The sequence below is a fragment of the Neopelma chrysocephalum genome, unplaced genomic scaffold (assembly GCF_003984885.1).
Source record: "Neopelma chrysocephalum unplaced genomic scaffold, ASM398488v2 Primary Assembly neopelma1_22, whole genome shotgun sequence".
NCBI classification, from domain to species: Eukaryota; Metazoa; Chordata; class Aves; order Passeriformes; family Pipridae; genus Neopelma; species Neopelma chrysocephalum.
Genome location: NW_020897689.1, coordinates 28058786 through 28081228, shown reverse-complemented (window position 1 = coordinate 28081228; position 22443 = coordinate 28058786). Strand labels below are relative to the sequence as shown.

Genomic DNA, 22443 nt, shown 5'->3' with positions numbered 1-22443 from the left:
GATCAGGCTCTTTCTGAATAGACATAACAGTTCATCATTCATATACAGATAAATATGTCTTTCCTTTTCAAGTGGTTTTACTTATTTTTTTGTGTGTGCTAGATTACATATAAGTACTCAGCTGTTTAACCTGTCACACTTACATGAATAATTTATGAAATACAAATGCAATGTTAAAAGAAAACTATAGTAAAAGCCTAAAATTGTTTAAACAGCAAAAATAGAGCATTTCATTTCTAAGTCCCACCTGTTACCATTGCTTCAAATTCTCTTATTCCTCCTTCTCCACTAACTGCAGCTTCATCTGACTGATCTCCTTAGGCACTGTTTCATTTATTTTAATTGCCCTCACTTCCTTCTCATAGACAATGTCTCAGTTCTAGCATGTTTTCCATGTATGGAAATCACTGGGATATGGAGGTTGGTATACACCTAATGCTAAGTTCAAATACTGACTATTGTTTGCTGTAGGGAACAACTCTGTAATGATGGTAGCAAGACAGCAGTTAAATCTGCATGCCCATTACTAAAAGAGATCAAGTAAAAAAGGCATATTTTTGATAGAAGACTACACATCTGGGTAAAGGGAGAATGTCTTCACTGAAAGAAAAGTAGTTGGAGCAATACTTTGAACCAAGATCTGACACCCATCTAGAAGCTACTTTACTGATTAAGTAATAAATAATGGACTCAATGAATATAAGTAAGATTCTTTGGCTCTATAATAGAGAAGGTCAGATTTGACTGTCATACTGGTTTTCTCTAGACTTAAAGAGTAACAATGCAATTTTAGCTGAAAATACTAAGCAGAGACAGAGGTAAATTAAAAAAAATCATTATGTGTAATACTGCAGTTGGCCAGCACAGACATTGTAAGAAAGTCATGTGCTCCTCCTTGGGGATTTCGCCTTTACTCATGATTGCCACATGTAGGAAAAACAGTACCTTTATTTTTAATAAGGCATTCCACTGAAACAAGAGCGAAAAATCTTCCAGTATCATTTTCTACAACAGAATACCTACTATGCAGCAGTTCAAAGGCACCCTAAAATCTAATATTGATGAAAAGGAGAGCCCTATAATTTTTCATGTTCTACGTTTCTCTCAAGAGTCTCTCCTCTCTCTAGATCTCAGTGCATCAGGAAAGAAAGAAATTACCTGTAACCAGAGTCTGTCACCTGAGTCTGTTCCACCATTGGCAGTGCACTGAAAAGTAGCAAACTGTCCTGCATTGACTTCCACACTCTGAAGACGCAAGAAATGAGGAGTTTTTGCTGTTGGAAAAGATAAAAGTATTGAAGTTATGCAAGACGAAAGTACTTGCTACGAAAAAAACACCAAGCAAATGAAACAGTTGTGCTTTAAAAGATTCAGTTCACTGACTACACATTAGATTCTAGGTTGGTTTACTTCTGTACCTGGGAAAAAGCAGAATAGAAGGGCGCTGTTTAATTGTTCCTGCTGTGTAAATTATCTTAGCTCAGCATCCCTTTTCTAATAACATTCTATTAATAAAGATCATATTGGAAACTAATAATGTTTCAAAGGAAAACCTGTTATATGCTTACACTACCAACTAGAAAAGACCGTAAGAAGTTAAGTGATGTTATCAAGGGAACAGGTTTTTCTTTTCAACCAAGCACAGTGTCTACAGAAGAGATTACAAAATGCAGAAATGTAGCACAACAAACAGCTAAAATACTAACAGAACACCAACTACACCTGTATTCTTTAAATGCAATTATTTTCAACAACATTGCAGAAAAAAAACAAAGCACAATACATTCTCCATACAAATGCTTATTTTTCATTTAGAAAGAGAAAACAATCCCAGTAAAAGTTAAGGAAATATACCTATAAATAACCTAAAAAATGAAATTGATCTTCAAACAACAACTATATCCACTAAAGGAGGAAAGAGAGCGTGTGTATTTTTGTTTTACTATAAGGAGTGAACCACGACACAGAAAAACATATATACTTGATACAGAAACTTATCCTTTAAGACACAGTATTCCCCAACCATTCAAATCCTACTGCAGTCAGGCAGACTTCTTGCACTGTCTATACTAACAGATAAGCCAGGCTCTGAACATTGCTTTTTGACCTTAGTACTAGCATTAGACTAGCAAACTAAACATCTATTTTCTAGCAGAGCATCACAACCATTTAAAGTGTTGATATTTTTTAAAAGACCTTATTACTGGGACAAATTGCAGTTTTAAGGAATTTATAAATAACCAGCTACTATAATCCAAGAAAAAGTTGATAAATATCCAGTGCAAGGCAGCATAAGAAGGAGGAAATGGAATAGAATAGCCCAAATTAATTTCAAAGTATGAAATATTTTCATGATAATGATCCTTATGGCAAATTGATTACAAATACTGTTGTTTTTTTTTTCTTAAACACTTCCCAGTCAGGACAGACAGACTTTAGGCCAGAGTCATCCTCTTCTCTCTCTATCAAACTATTAATACCATACTCTGCAGTAAAATTCTTCAGCATATTCCCCCATTCTCAGGCACTTTTTTTTTAACTTCTGCTTTTACCCCACTCGATTTTATTTTTTTCTGAGTCTTCTTAAACTCTGGAAAACTAACTTTATTGAATTACCAGGTATGGTCTAAGTGGAGAAGGGCATTAGGTTTTAAAAACAAACAAACAAACAAGCAAACACACACACACAAGAAAAATTACCCACCCACCACAATTCATCCCTTTCATTTTTACGTGCTCACAACTTGACATCTGCCTGGTCTTTGTACTACACAAGGGATTGCCTATCCAACATTTTTTGCATTTAAATTCTTTCTTTAAAGAGTTAATAATTCCAAAAGTATTTTTTCTGGCAATATACAGAAAGAACAGCACTGTGAACTTTGCCAAGTTTTAGACACAGAGTAGTTCTATTCCAATTTTCACACTTTTTCAATTTTCTTGTAGACAATTTAACTGGTTTGATGTCTTAATTTCTAACATTTTAATTACTTCATCAAAGAACTTTTCATTAAAGCTTTTGCATTTCAACACTATCACGTTAGAACTCTACATACTAGGGGCTATAACTCAGTCTCCACAATAACAAGAGCTACTTGCAGGTTTTGAGAATGGATTGGTACAAATGCACAGACCAAACCTCTCAAAATCTGTATACAAAAAATAGTTAGCTGCTAAAATGCTGCTTTAGACTTACCCTACCTGAACCAAAGATATAAATTCAAAATGCAGAAGCACATATATTGTCTAACAACATGAGAGCCTGCTGTGTTTATTAGAACTAAGTGATTCAGAAATAACAGCTGCTGATTCTGCATAACTGTCTCTTGTGCTTGAAGAAATGTGTGTCTTCTTGCCACTAACGCTAAAACCATTTTTATGAGGTGCTCCAGTACTAACAGTACTTTTTATTTCGAATCACAGCTCCTACCTATAGCCACAATAAATGCATGCAAGATCAAAATTATATAAGAAGAACAATTACAGAGAAGTTGGTGTCTTCTTCCACTCAGTCATTTGGTCAGTAAGACTACAACCTACTACTTCATGTATGATCTTAATACACCTTATTTAACCAACAGTATATACATGAATTAATAAGTTATTTAAGTAGTCTGTTCAATTACATCTGGATTATTATATTAAAGCTTGATTTACAAGGTTTGGTTTTGACATCAGTTTTAAGAGAATTTAGAATAGTTAAGTATTATATATCCTTAATAATGGAAAAAGAAAATGTACATTAGGAAGTAGAACAGTGCAGAAATGGAGCCATGAACCTTGGGAAGTACCCTGAGCAGCCTTGCTAAGCAAAGCCTCAGCCCTCAACCGAGTTTTCTTCCTTCCAAGCCCTGGAAACAATAATTGTACATATATTCAGCTCTTGTGTTGCTCATCTGTTCTCACTAGTGTCTCAGCTTGTGGCTGTACTGAATTTTTGATGCAGACAGAAAACTCATTCACAAATCTTAGAATCATAGAATCATAATGACTTGGTGATTTTGTTCTAAAGGAGTCGCTACACGGTCCAGCTGGGGTCTGGGATTCATGCAAAGTGCTGTACACAAGGTGCATATAAGACAGATGTCTTTAAAGTCAATAAGGTGCAATGATGCTATGTTAGTGTGTGCAACACTTTGTACCTACTCAGCCTATATTTACAGCAGTGACACTGCTTTCTCACATTTTCCTTATGTTTTGCTCCACATTTATGGAAACATAGTGGCACATTCATTTTAGGGGTCTGGCTTTACAACAGAAGATAGGTACTTACTACATGGATGTCCTAAAACTTTCACTTCATCAATAGCCACATATCCTGGGTGACCTGAAGTAATCACTTCAAAAACAACCTGAGAAGCAAAAAGAGAACTTCAGTTAGTTGCTTTGCAACACAAGGAATATAAAAATATTCTGTTATATAAAAATACATCAACACTTTTAACGTGTTGAGAACACCCTGAAAACAAAATACAATCATAAAACCCCCAAAATGTGTTGTTCATATCATTAAAATTAACCAGAACATTTTTTCATGTTTACCTCACTTTTAGAGATTTACAACTGGGATCATATATAGCTCACAGTAGATATAACCAAATCTCCCCAATATGTGGTCTGCCAAAGTAGTTATCTAATAATCACCTTAAGTATTAAGATTGGTATTTTATTTTCAGTTCTCTGTCTTGCAGAATAAACTGCTTTTATTTTAAAAATTACAGTTCTGTAGTATACAGAGATTTGCAGAGTATCAGACACAAACATACCTATTTTCAGGAATGTATTTTCCATGCTGTTAATCTTCCACCAAATGTAGAGAATTAAGTAAAGCAGATCCATTTGCCACGGTTTGTTTAATGGCTATAAATAGGTCACAAAATAAATGGACCGTTCTTGTCATTTGAATTAAGCACACTCTAAAGTAAACCTCTCCAAACTTTGGCAGCCTTATCTTTGAACATACCAAGAATGTTTATATGGAATAGAAGAAAATATGTCAGTAATGTGAGCAGGTACATTTCCAAACCATTGTTCAAGAAGTTCATGCTAAAATCCAGATTGTGATTTCTTCTTTTTTTTTTTTAATACTCCCCTTTTGCTTGGGAAGTTAACTCTAATTGCCTCTTGTAACTAATCTCAGGAAGTACACTGAGGAGGACAAAGTTTAGAAACTATTTTTCACAGACATGCTGTACTTGACCTTGGAGTAGATGTAGACACTATGTTCTTTCAGCAGAAAGAGAATGATACAGAATGCAAACGTATTACAAGGATAATATACAGTTCCATAATATATCACAATTTCCTGATGTTGAATAAACAGTCAGAGAACTGATTGGGATTTTAAAAAAAACCTTGAGGTGAGAAAAATCTTCACACCCTCTTGCCTATTCCTTCTCACTTCTTTCTCATTGCTTTACCTGTGGACACCGATCCTGTTGTTCTCTCCCACATATCAACTTCCTAAACTGTGTACATTTCTCTGTCCCAGTCTCCCTGGAGTGAAATTGCTGTAAATATGGCTTTAACTCCATGTATCAAAAATACTTTTCATTCTAGTTCTGCCTCCTGTCCACATAAGAATTTCAACCTACAGTGCCAATGTTGCCCATAGGTGAATCACGCGGCAACAAGGAAAATGAAAGGTGGCAATGAGCAAAGTCCAAATGTCACCAAACAAATTATTCAGAAGCAAGGTCTGCCAGAAAAGGATTGCTCAGTCACAATCCTCAGCCTGTGACTCTCTAAATGCCGGATGGCACTCTACTGGTGTTTAAAGTTGGTATTACTGATCCACAGTAACAGGTTGAATGGGGTACAGATTTGGCTTCCAGCATTCAGTAGAGGATCCAAACCAAGACTACTCAAAATTTCAAAAGATCTCTTTCCTACAAAGCAAAAACATCTCCTGGTGAAACTGGTCCTTAAGAACTATCTTGGGAAACAGAAGTTCCTAAGAAGAAAAAAAAAGCAGAGATGCATAAAGAATAACTTGAATTCAGTAACCTTTCTCTCTTAACTGCTCTTTTAACTGTTTTGAAATGAAAATACAGAGAGAGGTGATGTACACAAAGTAACCCCAAGTTTTGATGGCAGTGCGAGACCCAGAATGCAGCTCCTGTTGTCACTCGCTGAACTTTGAACAAAGAACAAGCATTTCTCTCTATTAACAAATGTGACCGAGTTGCAGGTTCTCCATTTGTGTTACGATCTCTGAAAAAAAATAATTATGCTGGTGCCCTTGGAAGAAGGTGGAGATTGCACTATTACCAAAGAGCTACCAAGCCCATTCAAAACACAGAACATCTGAAAGACCATAGGGTATGAGAACCATGGCATAGCTCTGGGAACCTGCACTTAGTGCAGAGATGTTACAACACAGTAGTGAAGAACAGGGAGCAGACAGACAGGTCTCAGAAATGGTGGAACGTTTCCCAGGGAAATACTCTGCCATAAAGAAAGTCCCTGAGATAACCGAATCCAGCTGTGAAAGCAAAGACCTGCCTGTAAAAACAGAGGGCTGGGGACAGTTACTGATTTGTTTTCTGCATTCTCTAGTGGCTTTGAGTTTTCTCTGTTAAGAAGAAAAATACCCCAACAATTAAATTTCTGTTTTTTATTGAAACATAACGTTTTTAAAAAATAAAACCTCTCTTTCTTATGGAGCTCTCAGTATAGGAAGATCTGCGCAAAGCCATCTGAAAGGCCTACCAGATCCATGATCCCATCACTGCAGAGCAAAGCAGGTCTTTTCAGGTTCTCAACTTTTAGACAAACTAAGTTCTAAAAAAACCCCATGAGGAACCGGCACATGCACACCTGTGGAGCAGCCAGCCAAACCAATCTTTAGTTTTCTGCAAAAAATATTACTGCCGGATAACAAGGACTTTACTATTTTTTTTAAATGTTGCATAATAGTGTCTTTTCTAAAGAACTACCTGTCTTCCAGCAGGACCAATAATCTGAGCTTTAGGAAAGAAAACATATGCAATACCTGAGTAGATCTCAATATAATTTCTGTAATTCACAAAAGGGGAGCTTAACTACAGGCTCTCCAACAGGCCTGAAGTATTTCAGTATTGCAATACACTCACAGACAAAAAGCAGCTTGTAAATTCTAAACACAAAGCCATTCCTTCAGTTCACAGGCAGAAACTACAACCATGAAACAACTGAATCAGAACTGCTTATGACAACAGCAGAGAAAGACTCAAAGACTGGTCTAAAATACCCTGCTGTATCTCTAGACAACATACCAAAAATGTCATTGCCACAAATAAATCAGACAATGTATCAAGAAACTGCCAGTTGGACATACAACTGAATTACAATTATTGACATTATGAGTATGTTCCAAAGAAAAGTATTACAAATTGAAATACTGTCAGTTTAACCATGTCTCCATTAAAAGCAATAGCCAAGCTAATATCAACTTTAATAATGGTAACTTTTAGTCTCTTCTGACATGAAATATGCCATTTTTAGTAAATGGAAAGAGGCACTACAGCCAATAGTGATGCACCATGGTCCAAGGGACATTGCTGATGTACCTTTTACTTCATATACAAAAGAACAAATATACACAAATACAGACTAGGCAGAGAATGGAATGAGTGTAGCCCTGATGAGAAGGACTTGGGGGTGTTGCTGGATAAGAAAGTCAGTATGATCCAGCCACATGCACCTGCAGCCCAGAAAGCCAACTGCATCCTGGGCTGCATCAAAAGAGGATGGCCAATAGATCAGTTCTCCCTCTCTACTCCACTTTGGTAAGACCCCATCTGGAGCACAGCATCCAGCTCTGGGACCCCCCGACATAAAGGGATGTGAAACCTATTGTAGCAAGTCCAGAGGAGGGCCACGGATTTGATCAGAGGGCTGGAGCACCTCTCCTATGAAGACAGGCTGAGAGAGTTGGGGTTGTTCAGCCTGGAGAAGAGAAGACTTCAGGGATCATAGAATCATAGAATGGTTTGGGTTGGAAGGGACCTTAAAGATCATCTAGTTCCAATTCCCTGCCACAGGCAGGGACACCTTTCACTAGACCAGATTGCTCAGAGCCTCATCCAACTTGGCCTCATTATGGGATACCACATTACAGGTACACTATACCCATATATATATAATGGAGATCTCACTACGGCCTTCCAGTACCTAAAAGGGACCTAGAAGAGAGCTGGGGAGGGACTTTGGACAAGGCCATGGAGTGATAGGACAAAGTGTGCTGGCTTTAAACTGAAAGAGGGTAGATTTAGATTAGATGTAAGAATGAAACTCTTCACTGTAAGGGTGGTGAGGCACAAAGTTGTGCCCCATCCCTGGAAATGTTCAAGGCCAGGCTGGATGGGGCTTCAAACAACCTGGTTTAGTGAAAGGTGCTCCTGCCCGTGGCAGGGGGTTGGAATGAGATGATCTTTAAGGTCCCTTCAAACTTAAACCGTTCTATGATTCTATGAACATGCCAGCTATTCTAAGTATAGTAATATAATCCCTCTTCTGTTCACAAGCTGTGAAATACTATCAGCTGCTGTATACAAATCTGGTATTTTGTTTTATTTAAACTGATAAATGATGATTATGGACTCAAATATCTCCTTATCTAACATTTTCTCTTTTGCACTAAAAAAAGAATTTGATCGTATGCATGACATGTTTCTGAAAGTTCTAGCAAGCACACTGTGAGAGTGTGCTCAGGAAGGGACCTAGAAACACTTCCAACAGCTCATTTATTCACTGAAAACCTTACATTAGGGATATCAAGACTCTTCACAAATCTGGATCAGTTTTGCTAGTAATTCCACCAGAAATGAAACATAGAAACTTATTTCACATCCAGTTCTCTCCATCATTTCACATTTGAAAAGTAGCTTGCCTGGTAAATGTTAACATTTTTACTTGTCCCTCCAAACTTTGCCTTTTCTCATGGCTGACACAACTCCCGCAGGCAATGTAAAAGGTTCCAGTCAAAATAGAGACAACACTCCAGCAACGTCAGACTGGGCGGCCTTTGGATTTTTTGCCTATTATTCCACCACCTTATCAGTCCGGAAACAACTGGTTAAAACACTGAATTCATTTGCTCAGGAAAAACTCTGCTGAACACTGCCCTCAAAGCTGTAAAACACCGTTCTCCCTGTTGCAGGCCTGCCAAACAGGAACCAGGGAAGCAGCTTAGCACTGCACTGTCCCTGATCCTCCCTGCTTCAGTGAAGAGCAAAATTAGCTTTTCATTCCTGCCATTTCCCCTTGCTACATATATACAAAGAAAGGAGGTCTGTTCACCAACATAAACGCTTACTGCTGAAAATGTGCAACTCAAGATAACCCGTCTGCTCCAAAGAACAATAGAAATAAACAGGTTTTGTTGCCACACAACCTCACTCAGTAAATTCCTGCCTTTGTTGTTGCAAAATTACAACGCTTTTAGTCAAAAGGTGGATTGTACCTAACATAAACACTCTCTACTTCACATGACTTAAAAATAGCACTTTGCAAAAACAAGAAAGAGAAAGGAGTATTAAGAAGGCTGCTTCAGGCTGCAATCCCACCCCGCTGCATCCCCAGCAAGAAGGCAGTGCTGTACCACACGCTGCCCGTATCACCACGCTTCCTCTTTGCCTGTTCTGCTTTACTGCACAGAGTGCCTTTCTTCGACTGTATTTTACAAGGTGTTGGGAACAGTTTCTCTCCAGAAAACTGGCACTGACTTGCACCCTGTGGGTTGAGTTCTTCTTCCCTTTCTGACTCATACCTGCTTTATCACCAGGCCACAATCACAGTGGCTGTTTCCTCATCAAAGCCATGTGAAGGAAGGCTCCTGACCTGGTCCTTCCCAGGCCCCACAAAAGCCCATCACAACTTATTGACTTGGGCTACCTAAAATGTGTTCGGGCCTCCCTGGCTGGGAATTCGCTTCATGCCATTTCCCTCCTCACCTCTCACTCCTACACAACTGGCACTTGGCATTCACATGTGCACTCAAGCACACCAAACAACATTTTAGTGGCTGCTGCCAATCAGAGACTACAAAGTAATCTCTTATAAGCAAGAAAGACTGAAAATTGAGCTCCTGACATTAAGGCTTACTAAATCTTATTCTTCTCTTTTTGTTTTTAAACCAGTTGTTGTCTTAATATTTCTCTTCTGAAGGCCAAGAAGCTTTCCTGATTTAGGAATAAGGGACAGGAGAAAATAACAGAGCCTTGTGTATATGGCAGACAGCACATGCCTGCTGACTCTTGGCCATTTTTAGACTGCTGGGGTTTTTAAATTTAGATATGTGGTTTGCCCTGGTGCATCTTTCTCAAAATAACTATTCCCAAAGCACCCAAGTCAATGAAGAAGAGCTATTTAAGATGCCTAACACAGGTTTTTGATTCCAAATGCAATATGCATTTCAAAGTTTCTCTGGAGTTCAAAGTGCAGTTCAGGAACTGTATGTGTGCAGTTGAATGCAACATACAAAACATAGGAGAATGTGCGCCTGACCTTTACTGCACAAGAAGCTTAATTCTCTGTCCTGGTTGATGACTTAAGTACATTCCATGAGCGAAACTCCAAGCAAAGCATGTACAAAGCAGGTTATGAAACAAATGAAAGTTTAAGTCCAGATTTGAAAAGGTAGGTTGGATCTACTGCTTCTTATTCCCTGAACTCCTAATTTACAGTGTAAAGTGTCAGAATGGTAAAGGGTAAATCTCATCTCTGTGTGAAGTGAAACCGCGTAACTCCTTTGTGTCCTTACTAAAAAAGATCAGGAATTACTGTCAGGCTCTTATCCCATTTCTTCATTCCAACTTCATAGGAATTTATGTCTAAAGATGGTGCAGTGGCATAGACAGTTGCATTACTCTACTGGAAGTTATTTTTAATCCTTTCAATTCCATCTCTGGATTTCAAGTCTGCAGAGTTTGTTGTTTTATTTAATCAAGGTTTGTTTCAGTTCACTGCTGCGATGACTGACTCCCAGCAAAGTACAAAGCAAATAATTCAAAATACAAAAACTGATAGGAGGATGGTGTGTAGCTTGCAACGGTGCTGTGCTAAATTGCTTGCTTGCAGGGTTAGAAGCAGGGAACACAAAGCCGCTCACCAGACTCAACCCAGTAGTCACATTTTGCATATTGTAATGTTCCAAAATGGCAATACTTCGAAAACATAAAATATATTTTAAATACTACTAATTGGTCTGAGAATCATTAACTAATCTAGGGAAAAATAAAAAAAAATAATTATTCCTTCACCCCAAACACACAAAACAAGAAAATAAGCCTGAAATGAACAGATTTGCTAATCAACAGATTCCTACTAAGAAATCCAAATGAGAAAAAGAAATCAAAACCTAGAAGAAAATAAAAACATACACCAAAAAAGCCTCAAACCCTCCCACCCTCTCCTGACTAGAGGAGCTGCCTTTTCAGGATTTGTCAAAGCATAATTTTAGAGCCTCTCAGCCTGCTAAGACTGCTCCCCAAAAATCTAAAAACAATCTCACAACTAACCATAGAAATCTACATAACGTTTAGTCCTCTTTTTCTGTATACATTCTAATTCTATTCAAGTAAGGAGGAGGGTGAAGGTCTTAGCAATTATGTGAAACCTTGTTTTGTTTGCAGGCTGTCTCTAAAGGCACGATATACTCCATGATGCTCTTGCTTAAGATGCACCAAGCAGACAATAGCTCAGTAAAGCAAACAATTTCTCCCATGACCAATGATAAAAAGAAGAAGGCAATGCTCTCTCAGGGGAGCACTCCTAAAGTGATTTTATAATACAAAAGTAAGACTAGTTCCTGTAGAAATACAGCAGCTTCGAAACAAATAGCTCAGAGACCAGGAGGCACAGCAGAAAAGAACAAGCTGTGCTGATTATCTTTGACCCTCAGAAGGTGTTTGGAAGCTTGAATCCATGTTACTGCAACTATACTGTAATCACTAACTGGACTGCAACACAGACATACCCTAAAGTCAATGGCAGATGTTAAGCAGTGGTATTTAGAAGACCATTAATTATGGAATTAAATATATCCTTAATATAAGAATATTTGACAATTTAAGTTTAAATAATCAGTAAGTAAACAAGAATTAATGTTGTTACCTGCAGGTTATAATTGTGATTTATATATGTAATACATCTTTCACATGGGGTGAAACACACAAAAATAACTACCTAGTAAAAACAAAAGGGTACACTAAAAGAAATTAATTACTTTGTTCGGAGACTGTAATTCTACAAAGTCCATTCTAAATGTAAACCCAACCTGAAAGGTATTAAAAAGCTTGGACAACTGGCGATACAATAATAAAGTACTGTTAATTATTAAATTTTTTGAATGCTTTGCATGTACGCATTCATAATACATGCTTTAAACAAATAAATCTTTAGAAGTTGGATTAAAAGTCACTCCATACTACCTAATCTGATTTGTAGTCAGCTACCATTAGTGGGAGTTATTTCGCCTATGTTTTTCATAAACCAGCAGCAAAACAGACACATCACACTGTGTTTTTAAAAATTCTCAACTGTATAAATAACTCTGAAATGTTATCATATATAATTGGTCCTCAGAGTTCTGTAGTACATTTTGGTTTCATTTGCAGCTAGACATCTTTTATGTGTTCCATTAATGGAATGGAATTATAAGGCATTCACAGACATGCAGATGGATACATGGATTATGAGATTTAAAACACAACAAAGAATGATTACATTGCTTTGTCCCTTCATCTACTAATGCCACATCTTCTCTCGAAGATTACTCATCACGAACTTATCATCCTTCATATACAAGAATCTAAAAGGCCCTTAAAAATTTTCTTAGTGGACTTCTCTTAATTTTGTTCAATAAGGCCAGACAACCTCCGAAAATCACTGGGAGAAAGCCTTGTACATTTTGGAGGTTTTGTGAGGAATACAGGGATTTGTGCCAAAAGAGGTTGGAGTTTAGGAATCAAATGAATAGCAGCTTAGGAAACAGACTGGGTACTGGACACCTGTCAGATGGGTCCTCTGCCTTCTCCCACCATTCATGCAGTCATCTGAGCTGTCACCTAACTTGGAGGCACACTCTCACAAAACGCACATATACTCTCTCTCCTCTTCCTGCCCTTATCCCAGCTGCTTGCACAGCTGCCTCCCCCCACGACTGACTCTGTGGAAACGGAGGAAGAGTTCAGAAACAATGAAAAATCTTGAGTGTCAGCAGATGAGTGAGGAAATTGCATCACAGATTTCTGAAAGGATGCACGCAACCAAAATGGAGACAATTGACCATAAGCTGTCAAAATGGTGACAGCGCTTCCTCAAGAGTAAATTAGCTTATCTACAATAAAACCTGTGAAGTTAAACAGTATTTAACCGTGATTCCTTGCACCACCATGGATATTAACATAGCATAAGATGTTTTGGCACATCTTTGGCTAAATTCCAGTACCTAACCAGGTATTATTTCAGACTAGATGCAGCAAATGCAAAGAAAATGACTTACTGTACTCCTCAGTGAAAGAAAGATTATGCAAGAATTTCTACATTTCCAGAGGCAAAGAGAGCACATGGAACCCATGACAGACAGGCTCAGGCACCTATTATCAGATGATGCATGGTAATTTGCCAAACTGCAGTACCCCATCCAAGCATATAAGGGTTCACCTATGAGTAAGGGCGAACAGTCCAGATGGCAGGTTTCGAGAAGGAAGAGTACGAGAAAGGTTATCTTTCTATTTCTGTGGCCAAGTGCCCATATTACTCAGACATCAGTTAGATGTATCACACTGTTAGAAATCTGACACAGATTATTACTAATAACATTAGTAATAATATTTGAAACTGTTGGAGCTTGCATGTATTTTTATGAATATGTTAATTTACCTTACAATTAATAGTCAGAGTAAACGCTGCTTCTATTAAAATTCCCCTGCCCACATAGCCTTTTGGTTCAGAGCTACAGTGAGGCTTTGCAGTACAACCCTCTTCTTTCCTGACTGATGATTTGCAGAGCAATTCTGTTGCATAAAAACCAGACTCCTTTCAGAAGAAGGAAATTGGAAGCTCCTCCACTAATTCACTCCACAGATGGGGACACTACGGTCCAGACTCGGGCATAAGTGACACATTCACACATTTGCCCAGTATTCAGTGCTCCTGAATAACCCAGCATGTTCATAAAAATCCTCCAGTAGATTCCATGTTACAAATCACTCAAAGTTATATCCAATGTCTGTCATGAAATTGTCTGTGGGATGCTCTATACTCTTCTCCGACCGTACACCGAGGCTAACCACACAGGCTGGTCCTCACTACTTCAGGCAACATAGAAAGGCTTTTTAGCATCACTGGAGGGTGTCCTCAACAGTGGCATCAAATTGGTAATGTGAGGTCTTGCTGTAAGGCCAGAGAATCATGGAGTATCTCGAGTTGGAAAAGATACTTAAAGATCATCAATTCCAACTCCCTGCTCCTCACAGTACTATCTAAAACCAAACCATATGACTAAGAGCATCATCTAAACACTCCTTAAACTCAGACAGGCAACAAAATCTTTCAGCCTCAGAGATGTAAAGGTATGGCTAAACCACACTTGGACTTTGTCATCAGGATATAGCTTCATGCTCCAGAGTCAGGTAGGACACAGCTTCTCCCATATGGCTGAAGTGAACCTCAGCTCTGCTAATATGCCTGCCCTCCTGGAAAAGGCACCAGTTATTATCTTGTCGAGCCTGCAGCCAAGTATAGGAGATCAATATCATGAATTTTGCTGAGATGTTCATAAGCTTACCCTGAATCCTCTCCAGGAAGCCCCAACAATGCAGCTGTAGCAATTCCTAGCTATCTTGGGCAGAACACTGGATACAAACGTGGACCCTGTGAATAACCCGTCTACAACCTAGGCACACACGACAGGAGGCAAGGGAAAATTAATGGGTGTGTTCTTCTGGGTCTTCAAATATTGCATCCACTGATAGTGTATCCCAAGTTCCAAAAGTAGTATGGTCCTGGCACTCCAAATTCATCTTTTGGACCAGAACTTTCTGTTTCATTACGGGTGAAACAATCACAGTGGTAAAAACTCTGGGAAGTCCTTCAGCTTTTTTTTTTCCTTAGAAGAAAAAGGGTTCAAAAGGAATGGGTTCAGTTCACTTGAGACACATCCTCATATATCAGTTGCTGCAGCTACAGAAAGAAGTCCACTATAACCTCCTAGAGTACCTCAGAGTGGACACTGACAAACTCATCATGAGAAACCTAGTCACCTGGAACCGCACATGCAGGAACAGAAGCAAGACTCTGCCACACACGACACTGATAATCGGGGCATTGATGTAGGAATTAAGATGTCCCCCCCTGAGAAAACATGGTGGAAGAGCAATATTGTACTTCCTAGGGAGGTCTACTGTCAAAGAACCCATATCTTTGGGACAGCTTGTCTTCAGAAATCTTTACACCATAAGTATGGTGACAATACTCAATACAAGGGACCAAATAAAATCCAAACAAAACTTTCTAAACTGCAAGTGAAGATGGAGGAGCCTCAATAACATCTGTGTTTTACTGGTCTGCTCTTATTACACCACATTACTTGTTTGTGCAGACACAGACTATACTTTCATGGGAAGAAGGAGAAAAACTGTTGAACTACTACACAACAGTAAATAACAGTACAATCTGTAAACCTTCCTACAGAAAAGCAGCACCCTAAGGAACTGTCAAGTGAAATTCTCCCTAAATTTCTAGGATGCAATCAGAACTCCATTCCTATGACAGCTACTATTATATATATGTTTACTAGTGGACAGAACAAATGGATATAACATTCAGAGCAAACACTTAAACTGAATTTTCAAAGGATTCGACTGGTTTTAAAGAAACAAGTATTGCTGATCTAAATCAAACTTGAAGATTCTACTGTAATAAAATTATTGGCATTCAATTCCAGCATCCCTAATGAACTGAAAGAATGAGTGAATTTATTACAGAGAAACAGAGGTAATTGACTGAAATCAATGGCAAAATTTCTAAATTGTTTCAACATAATAAGTTCATCCACATTTAAAGCACATGAGTGTGCATGCACTTCATACACATCTATAAATATATATAAATATATAAACACAGTCATATGTATGTAAAAACAAACATTTAGCATCATGTAAAAAAAAGTAATTAACATAAATATCAACTAGACATACTAAAAGGTAATTATAATTTTGACTTTAAATCAAAATAAGAACCAGGTGACTATTATGAGAAAAAAAATTTCATAAAAAGTAAAACATACCTGATAATAATTGGGCCAGAAAGTGCTAATTGCCAGTTCTGTTCTGTTCCAAGCACCAGTGATAGATGTGTTCCAGACCGGGTTACCAATAGGACCATCATTAACCTTCACATATATATTCAAAGTGCCAGGGCTAGATCCACTCTTGCTTGAAACATAATAGTGGAAATCAATACAATGTGTATCATTTTCTTTCAGATGGGGCATCAGGAGGTGAGCTTTCTGTCCCGCAAATCTCCCAGATGTATTAACCAACATGAAAGAACCTGCAAAAACAAAGTCACTGGTTCAATTTTTTCTTTATTTTATTTTTCTCTTCCTAATATGGTGATCTCTAACTAAAGCACCATTAATAAAATAATAATTCATCCATTTTGCTTTGCTTCCATTAACATAACAGTAATTTGTACTCAGTAGGTATTTAATCTCAAATTACTTTTGGAGCATCTCAAGATTCTTTTGCAAAACTAGTAGATATTGCAATCCTTATCCTACAGTTGTAGAAAGAAAGAGACAGAAAAAACCAAACATTGAAATGATCTGCACTGTGCTAAATCTAGAATGTTAGTACAGAATCAACTGTAGGTCTTAACTACCTGAGTGTTTCTATATGCAAGTCTTTATTGGGTTTGCCTGGCAAGGTTTTGGTGAGGGGGAACTACAGAGATCGCTTCTCTGAGAAGCTGTGAGAAGCTTCCCTCCGTGTCCAGCAGAGCCAATGCCAGTTGGCTCCAAGATGGATCACCGCTGGCTAAGGGTGAGCCAATCAGCGATGGCAGTAGTGCCTCTGTGATAACATAATTAGGTGGGAAAAAAGAAAATTGCAGAATTGCAGCTAAAGAAAGGAGTGAGAATACGTAAGAGAAACAACCCTGCAGACACCAAGGTCAGTGAAGAAGGAGGGGGAGGGAGCTGGTGCTCCAGGCACCAGAGCAGAGATCCCTCAGCAGCCCACGGTGCAGACCATGGTGAGGCAGCCTAAGGAGTCTATGGATGGAGTAGATATCCACCTGCAGCCCATGGAGGATCCCATGCCAGAGCAGCTGGATGCCTGAAGGAGGCTGTGACTTCATGGGAAGTCCACACTGGAGCAGGTTTACTATCAGGACTTGGAACCAGTGGAGGACCCACGCTGTCTGTGCCTGTAGGACTGCACCCTGTGGGAGGGACCCCACTCCAGAGCAGGAGTAGACTGTGAGGAGTCCTCCTTCTGAGGAGGAAGGATTGGCAGTGACAATGTGTGATGAACTTATCACAGACTTCATTTCCTGTCCCCCTGCACTGCTGGGAGGGAGGAGAGAGAGAAAATCAGGAATGAAGTTGAGACCAGGACTAATGGGAGGGCACTTGGCATCCAGCCAGGGTCAATCCACCACAGGAGATGTAATGAAATTTAAGAGAATTATATGTGTTCAGATGGTAGGATGCAGTGTATGACACAGACGGAGTCTATCCAAAATGTTCTCAATTTCTTAGCCTTACTCTAGCTAATCACAAGTTATCTACTTGACTAAGTGTGACAATTGTCTCCCATACTCAAAAGCTGACAACAGAATGAACAAATTAAAATACAAGCAAACTACCAAGCTTTATAGGTTAAAAAAGGCATGTTGGTATGAATTTTATATTACTGTCACAGCTTAAAACAACAAATGACAAGAAATGTAAAAGTATTCACATAAAATTACATTCAAGCAACCCTCACATGAGCAGCTAGTCGATTTATGCTCTGTTTTTCAATGCCTATTAATGCGTTTCATTGAAGTGTACCTTCAAAATAATCATGTTACAGAAAAGATGTGAAACTAAAGAATTTGAATGGCTATATAGACATTAGAAAAATATAACATGATTTTCAATGTGTCACTGAGATGTGCTCTTTTAGGGTTTCTGCTAAAATGTATCTGGTAAGCTCTTCCTAGTTCATGAAAGGAGTAGGATGTAAATACATCCTTTTAATTGTTTGACTGAACTATCATCTGAATCTCAGGAAATAAGACACTTGGCAGTGTCATGACAGGTAAATCACATCATCGAGATTTTTTGGGGCAATTTGATTTCCCACTTGTGCAAGTCTCACCAACTAATGCTGTCAAAAGCTGAAGTCTCCTGTGTTCCAGTGCAACTGGAGCACCAGCTTCACCTGTAGAACTTTTAAAGCTGAAAACCAAAGGACATTCAGCCATCTAGTGTGGTCTTCTAAACCTAGAGTCAATTAAATAACTTGTAATATCTTGCTGTATCAAACATAGTAACTTCTACTGTGGCCTAAACATATCTTCTAGACAAAATTTAAGGAAAACTTTCCTCGAGCAAGTAGGAATCTAGATGATGGATCCAGGAACATTGTACTGTAAGAGCCTGCTTCTGGCTTCATAAGAGAGCAGACTTCTTGCACCAAGCAAGGGTCACACCTTGTGCGCACGACAATGAAATCCCGAAGTGTCTGTAGATTAAGCTATGTAAAGTCAGCCTGCTTAATGCAGAGACATTTCAAGCTAACCAATAACCAAAAACTGATTATAGATACATCTACAACATTACTCATTTTTTAAATTGCATCCTTTGCTGTAGGTACAAGAATGTGCTCTGTCTACCTAGACTGGCTAGCAGTGCTTTTTTGAATATAAATGCTTAGGTGTCTTCTTCCAGTGGGCCAGATGAACATGAAACGCACACAAGAAGTCCCAGGTACACACCACCAGCAGCATATGGGCAAATCTAAGTTCAGGTGTAAGCCATCAACACTGTGTGGGTTTCACTGAGGTCAAGCAAAAAGAGAAGGCAGATAATAAATTTCATGGAAGCTCCCAGCTGATGCCTTAACCCTTGTCTTTGAAAGGCTGCCACATGACATAATTCAGTATTTGATTTGACAATACCAGTTTTTCCAGGTATGTAAATTTTGATAAAGATCAACTTAGCTTCTACACCTAGCTTTAACTATGGATCTTCCCACAAGAAAAAAAAAAACAAAAACTAATGTGTATTAAAATGAAATGCCATAATCACCATCATATAATCATAGAATGGTTTGGGTTAGAAGGCACCCTAAAGATCATCTAGTTCTAACCATTATATATACATATATATTACTTAAAGCCACAAAGTGGCTTTACAAAAAGTAAATTGAACGCAGTAAAATCTTTCTTACATTTTTTTTCAAACCAAGACAACTTATCTTCGATGTTAAGCCATGTTGAAATTTTCAACTTTCACTACTGTCCTCTGTTAGATTAATGAATACTACTATGCCAGAGGATTATATACATCAAAAGCATACGGATAAACTCAGTACACAAATAAACACTAAATTTTGACACAAAAAAAGGGGGGGGGAAGGGGACAGTTCTTGGCCATGAAAAAAAACACAAAAACCAAACAGACCAAAAACCAACAAAAAAATCCATGGCATACTTTCTCACAGTGGATCAGTTTTCCAGAATTGCATATCACATATTTGGTGACATAACAAATACACACAAAAAAATAACTGCAACTCTTCACTGATATATCTACTAGGAAACAGTTACCTATCAGGAAACAAGGATTCAACAAGAACATACATAAAATTATAGTCATTCATAAGGAGAACAAGCATACATACTACTATAAACATCTTCCTTTTTAAAATTACTAGTTTCTTTAGATGTACTTTCATGTTTAAACACATGGATTATGATAATTTCTTCAGTCAAAATGTTTAAATGGGTTTTACTTTGGTTCAGTGCTTAGGTCTATGTTTAGGCATTACATGCATCTTGATAGTTTGAAATTAACACTGAAATCTAACCGAGGATAACACCTAAGGCAGCTGATGGTGCTCAACATCCATTAAATTTAGGCTTCTTTAGTCCACAAACTTGCTGAATCACCCATATTTCACAATTTTTGCCAGGGAGTTTAAATCAAGAAAGCAATGAATTTCCTAAAGTTGCTGTTGTTGTTTACAGCTCCTTATTGCAAAATGTTTCAGCACTAATTCAGCAAATATTTGGTTCATTAAAATATTAATTATAAGAAGATGCAATACTTGAAAAATTAAAATATAGAGTTACTCCAGAGTAAATGGGCAATAGAATATCCTGGTTATTCTCATCAGCATAAATGGAAATTTTATGTGAAGTAAGCATAAAGGAAAATGAAATATTAGACACAAACAGATGCCCAAAAGACACAAGTATGACAAAAGAACTGAAAAAAAATAATTTGTTTAAAAAAGAAAATCTGAGAAGTGGAAAAGCAACGTACTGTCCTACAAAAAATGATGGGAATGGCACAAGAGAGATTTTTCCAGTCACTTCTGCAAGTTTCCACCTTGTTAAGATACACTTTTTATATTGGGAGTGTCAAATGCAATGAAATTGAATGCAGTATCATTTTTCATGCATGAAGAAAATGTCACTAGTGAGCAAAGAGAGCTACTTTGTTGATTTTTCACTACTCTTATACACGGTTGAGGACAAATTATTAGTTTTACTAATAAATATAAGTAAAAAATTACTGGTATTTAACTTATCTACGCATCAGGACTGGTTGCTTTTGACTCTCAATATTTGAAAAATGTGCTAAATGATGGAATGCAGACAGTCTGATTTTAAGAACAGATATTCTATGTATTGCTTTCCTGAAAGAGCACACTTAGGGTGCAGAAAGGTATCAAAAATGCTGTGACTGGACAGTTCATAGAATCACAGAAAGGCTTGAGTTGGAAGGTACGTACAGAGAGTTACCTTTTATTAACAAAACCTCATTCCCTAAATGCCAGCCAATACTACTGCCATCACTCACAAGGGATTGTGACTACTGTCAGTGTCCAAGATTAAGCATGGGACTGTTTAAAACCCTGGAACCGCTGTGCATAAGCAGACGAATTGTCAGGCTCAAATGTAATGGTCACCACTTTCAGACAAGGGAAAGTCAATATGTATGTTCTTTTACTTATTGTATTTCATAAACATGTATACCAGACCACTTTGCAAGTATTGCAGAAAGCAGAAGACCTGAATTCAATATCAGCCCACCTTGCACTTCAACTCCCAAGGCTTGGAACAGAAGAATTTTTGTCTTCAGTATTTTTTCATACTATTTACTGATTTTATAGATAAAAGAAAATATATTTTCAGGTAAAATTTGCAAAGTATGGGGCTGCTGTAATTTGAGAAAGCTCTCAAAGCATGACTACCTAAAGAAGCTGGAACTTTCATTCAAATGACATCACCCAATTGGTATGTGCACACAAACATCAGTGCCACTTACACCCCTGAATTGGCATAATGAGATGTGCCAGTTGAGAGTCTTCCCTTCAGTGCCTCAGCTAACATCCATCAGTTCTGCTCATTAACTTACAAAGCAGTATTGTCTCAGGTGAATTTTTAGTCTTCTTTTGAGCAATATTTACTCATATTAAATTTAATGTGATAAATTTAATCATTATTTATAACCCATCCTAAAAACGTCATTAATCTCAACTTTCAAGTTGTTTATCTTCCAAATTTGCAACTATTCAAACTCTTGAAAAAAAAAAATCCATTAAACTATTCCATCATAAGTCCTGCATATCATTTGAAAAGATTAATTCACTTCTACTCATAATGCCATCATTGTTTTACCAAAACTAATAAGACTAATAAGCCTAATAATTCTTTTACCAAATTCAATTCTTAAAATTTTTCCTCATCTCATATGCACAGATACATCTCCCATTTTTTGTTAGATATTGCTTTGATCAAGCTCAAACATGAAATCACATATTTTCCAGTAATAGCCAGTAATAAAAAACCTGCTTTTTGATGAATACTGCTTGTTTTTTCAAGTCTTTTCAATATTTAATGATTTTGACTACTCACCCTGTAATCTTTTTAGTGTTTTTATCATGACTATTATGTTTACAAACACTGCACTGACATTTTTGAAGGCTACTTCTTATATAACTAATATTACCTCTTTGCAAAAGCAAGCAAAGTATAGTAGGTCCACACAGACACAAGTTCACAAGCTCTAGGAGAAAACAACTGCATGTGCATAAATCCTGAGAGATTTGTCTCAAGTTTCAGATTCAAATTCTGATGCAATCATTGCATTTTAGGAAAAACAGAAATCAAAGTGAGAAAAGACTTCAGAACAGGCAGACCCAGACCCAGAGAGACTTTTAAACACAAAGCTTCCAG

At 37.7% G+C, this 22443-nt stretch overlaps 1 protein-coding gene across 10 annotated transcripts in view; it reads right to left on the bottom strand.

Moving 5' to 3' along the window:
• The window catches only part of PTPRM (protein tyrosine phosphatase, receptor type M), a 422377-nt gene that overhangs the window by 268592 nt on the left and 131342 nt on the right, over nt 1-22443 (bottom strand). For all 10 annotated transcript variants that reach the window (XM_027676337.1, XM_027676347.1, XM_027676366.1 and 7 more), the window contains exons 3-5: nt 16274-16539; nt 4274-4352; nt 1159-1274 (exon numbers count right to left, since the gene is read on the bottom strand). In XM_027676337.1, the coding sequence (XP_027532138.1) occupies nt 1159-1274; nt 4274-4352; nt 16274-16539 (461 nt within the window). The remainder of the gene's footprint in view (nt 1-1158; nt 1275-4273; nt 4353-16273; nt 16540-22443) is intronic.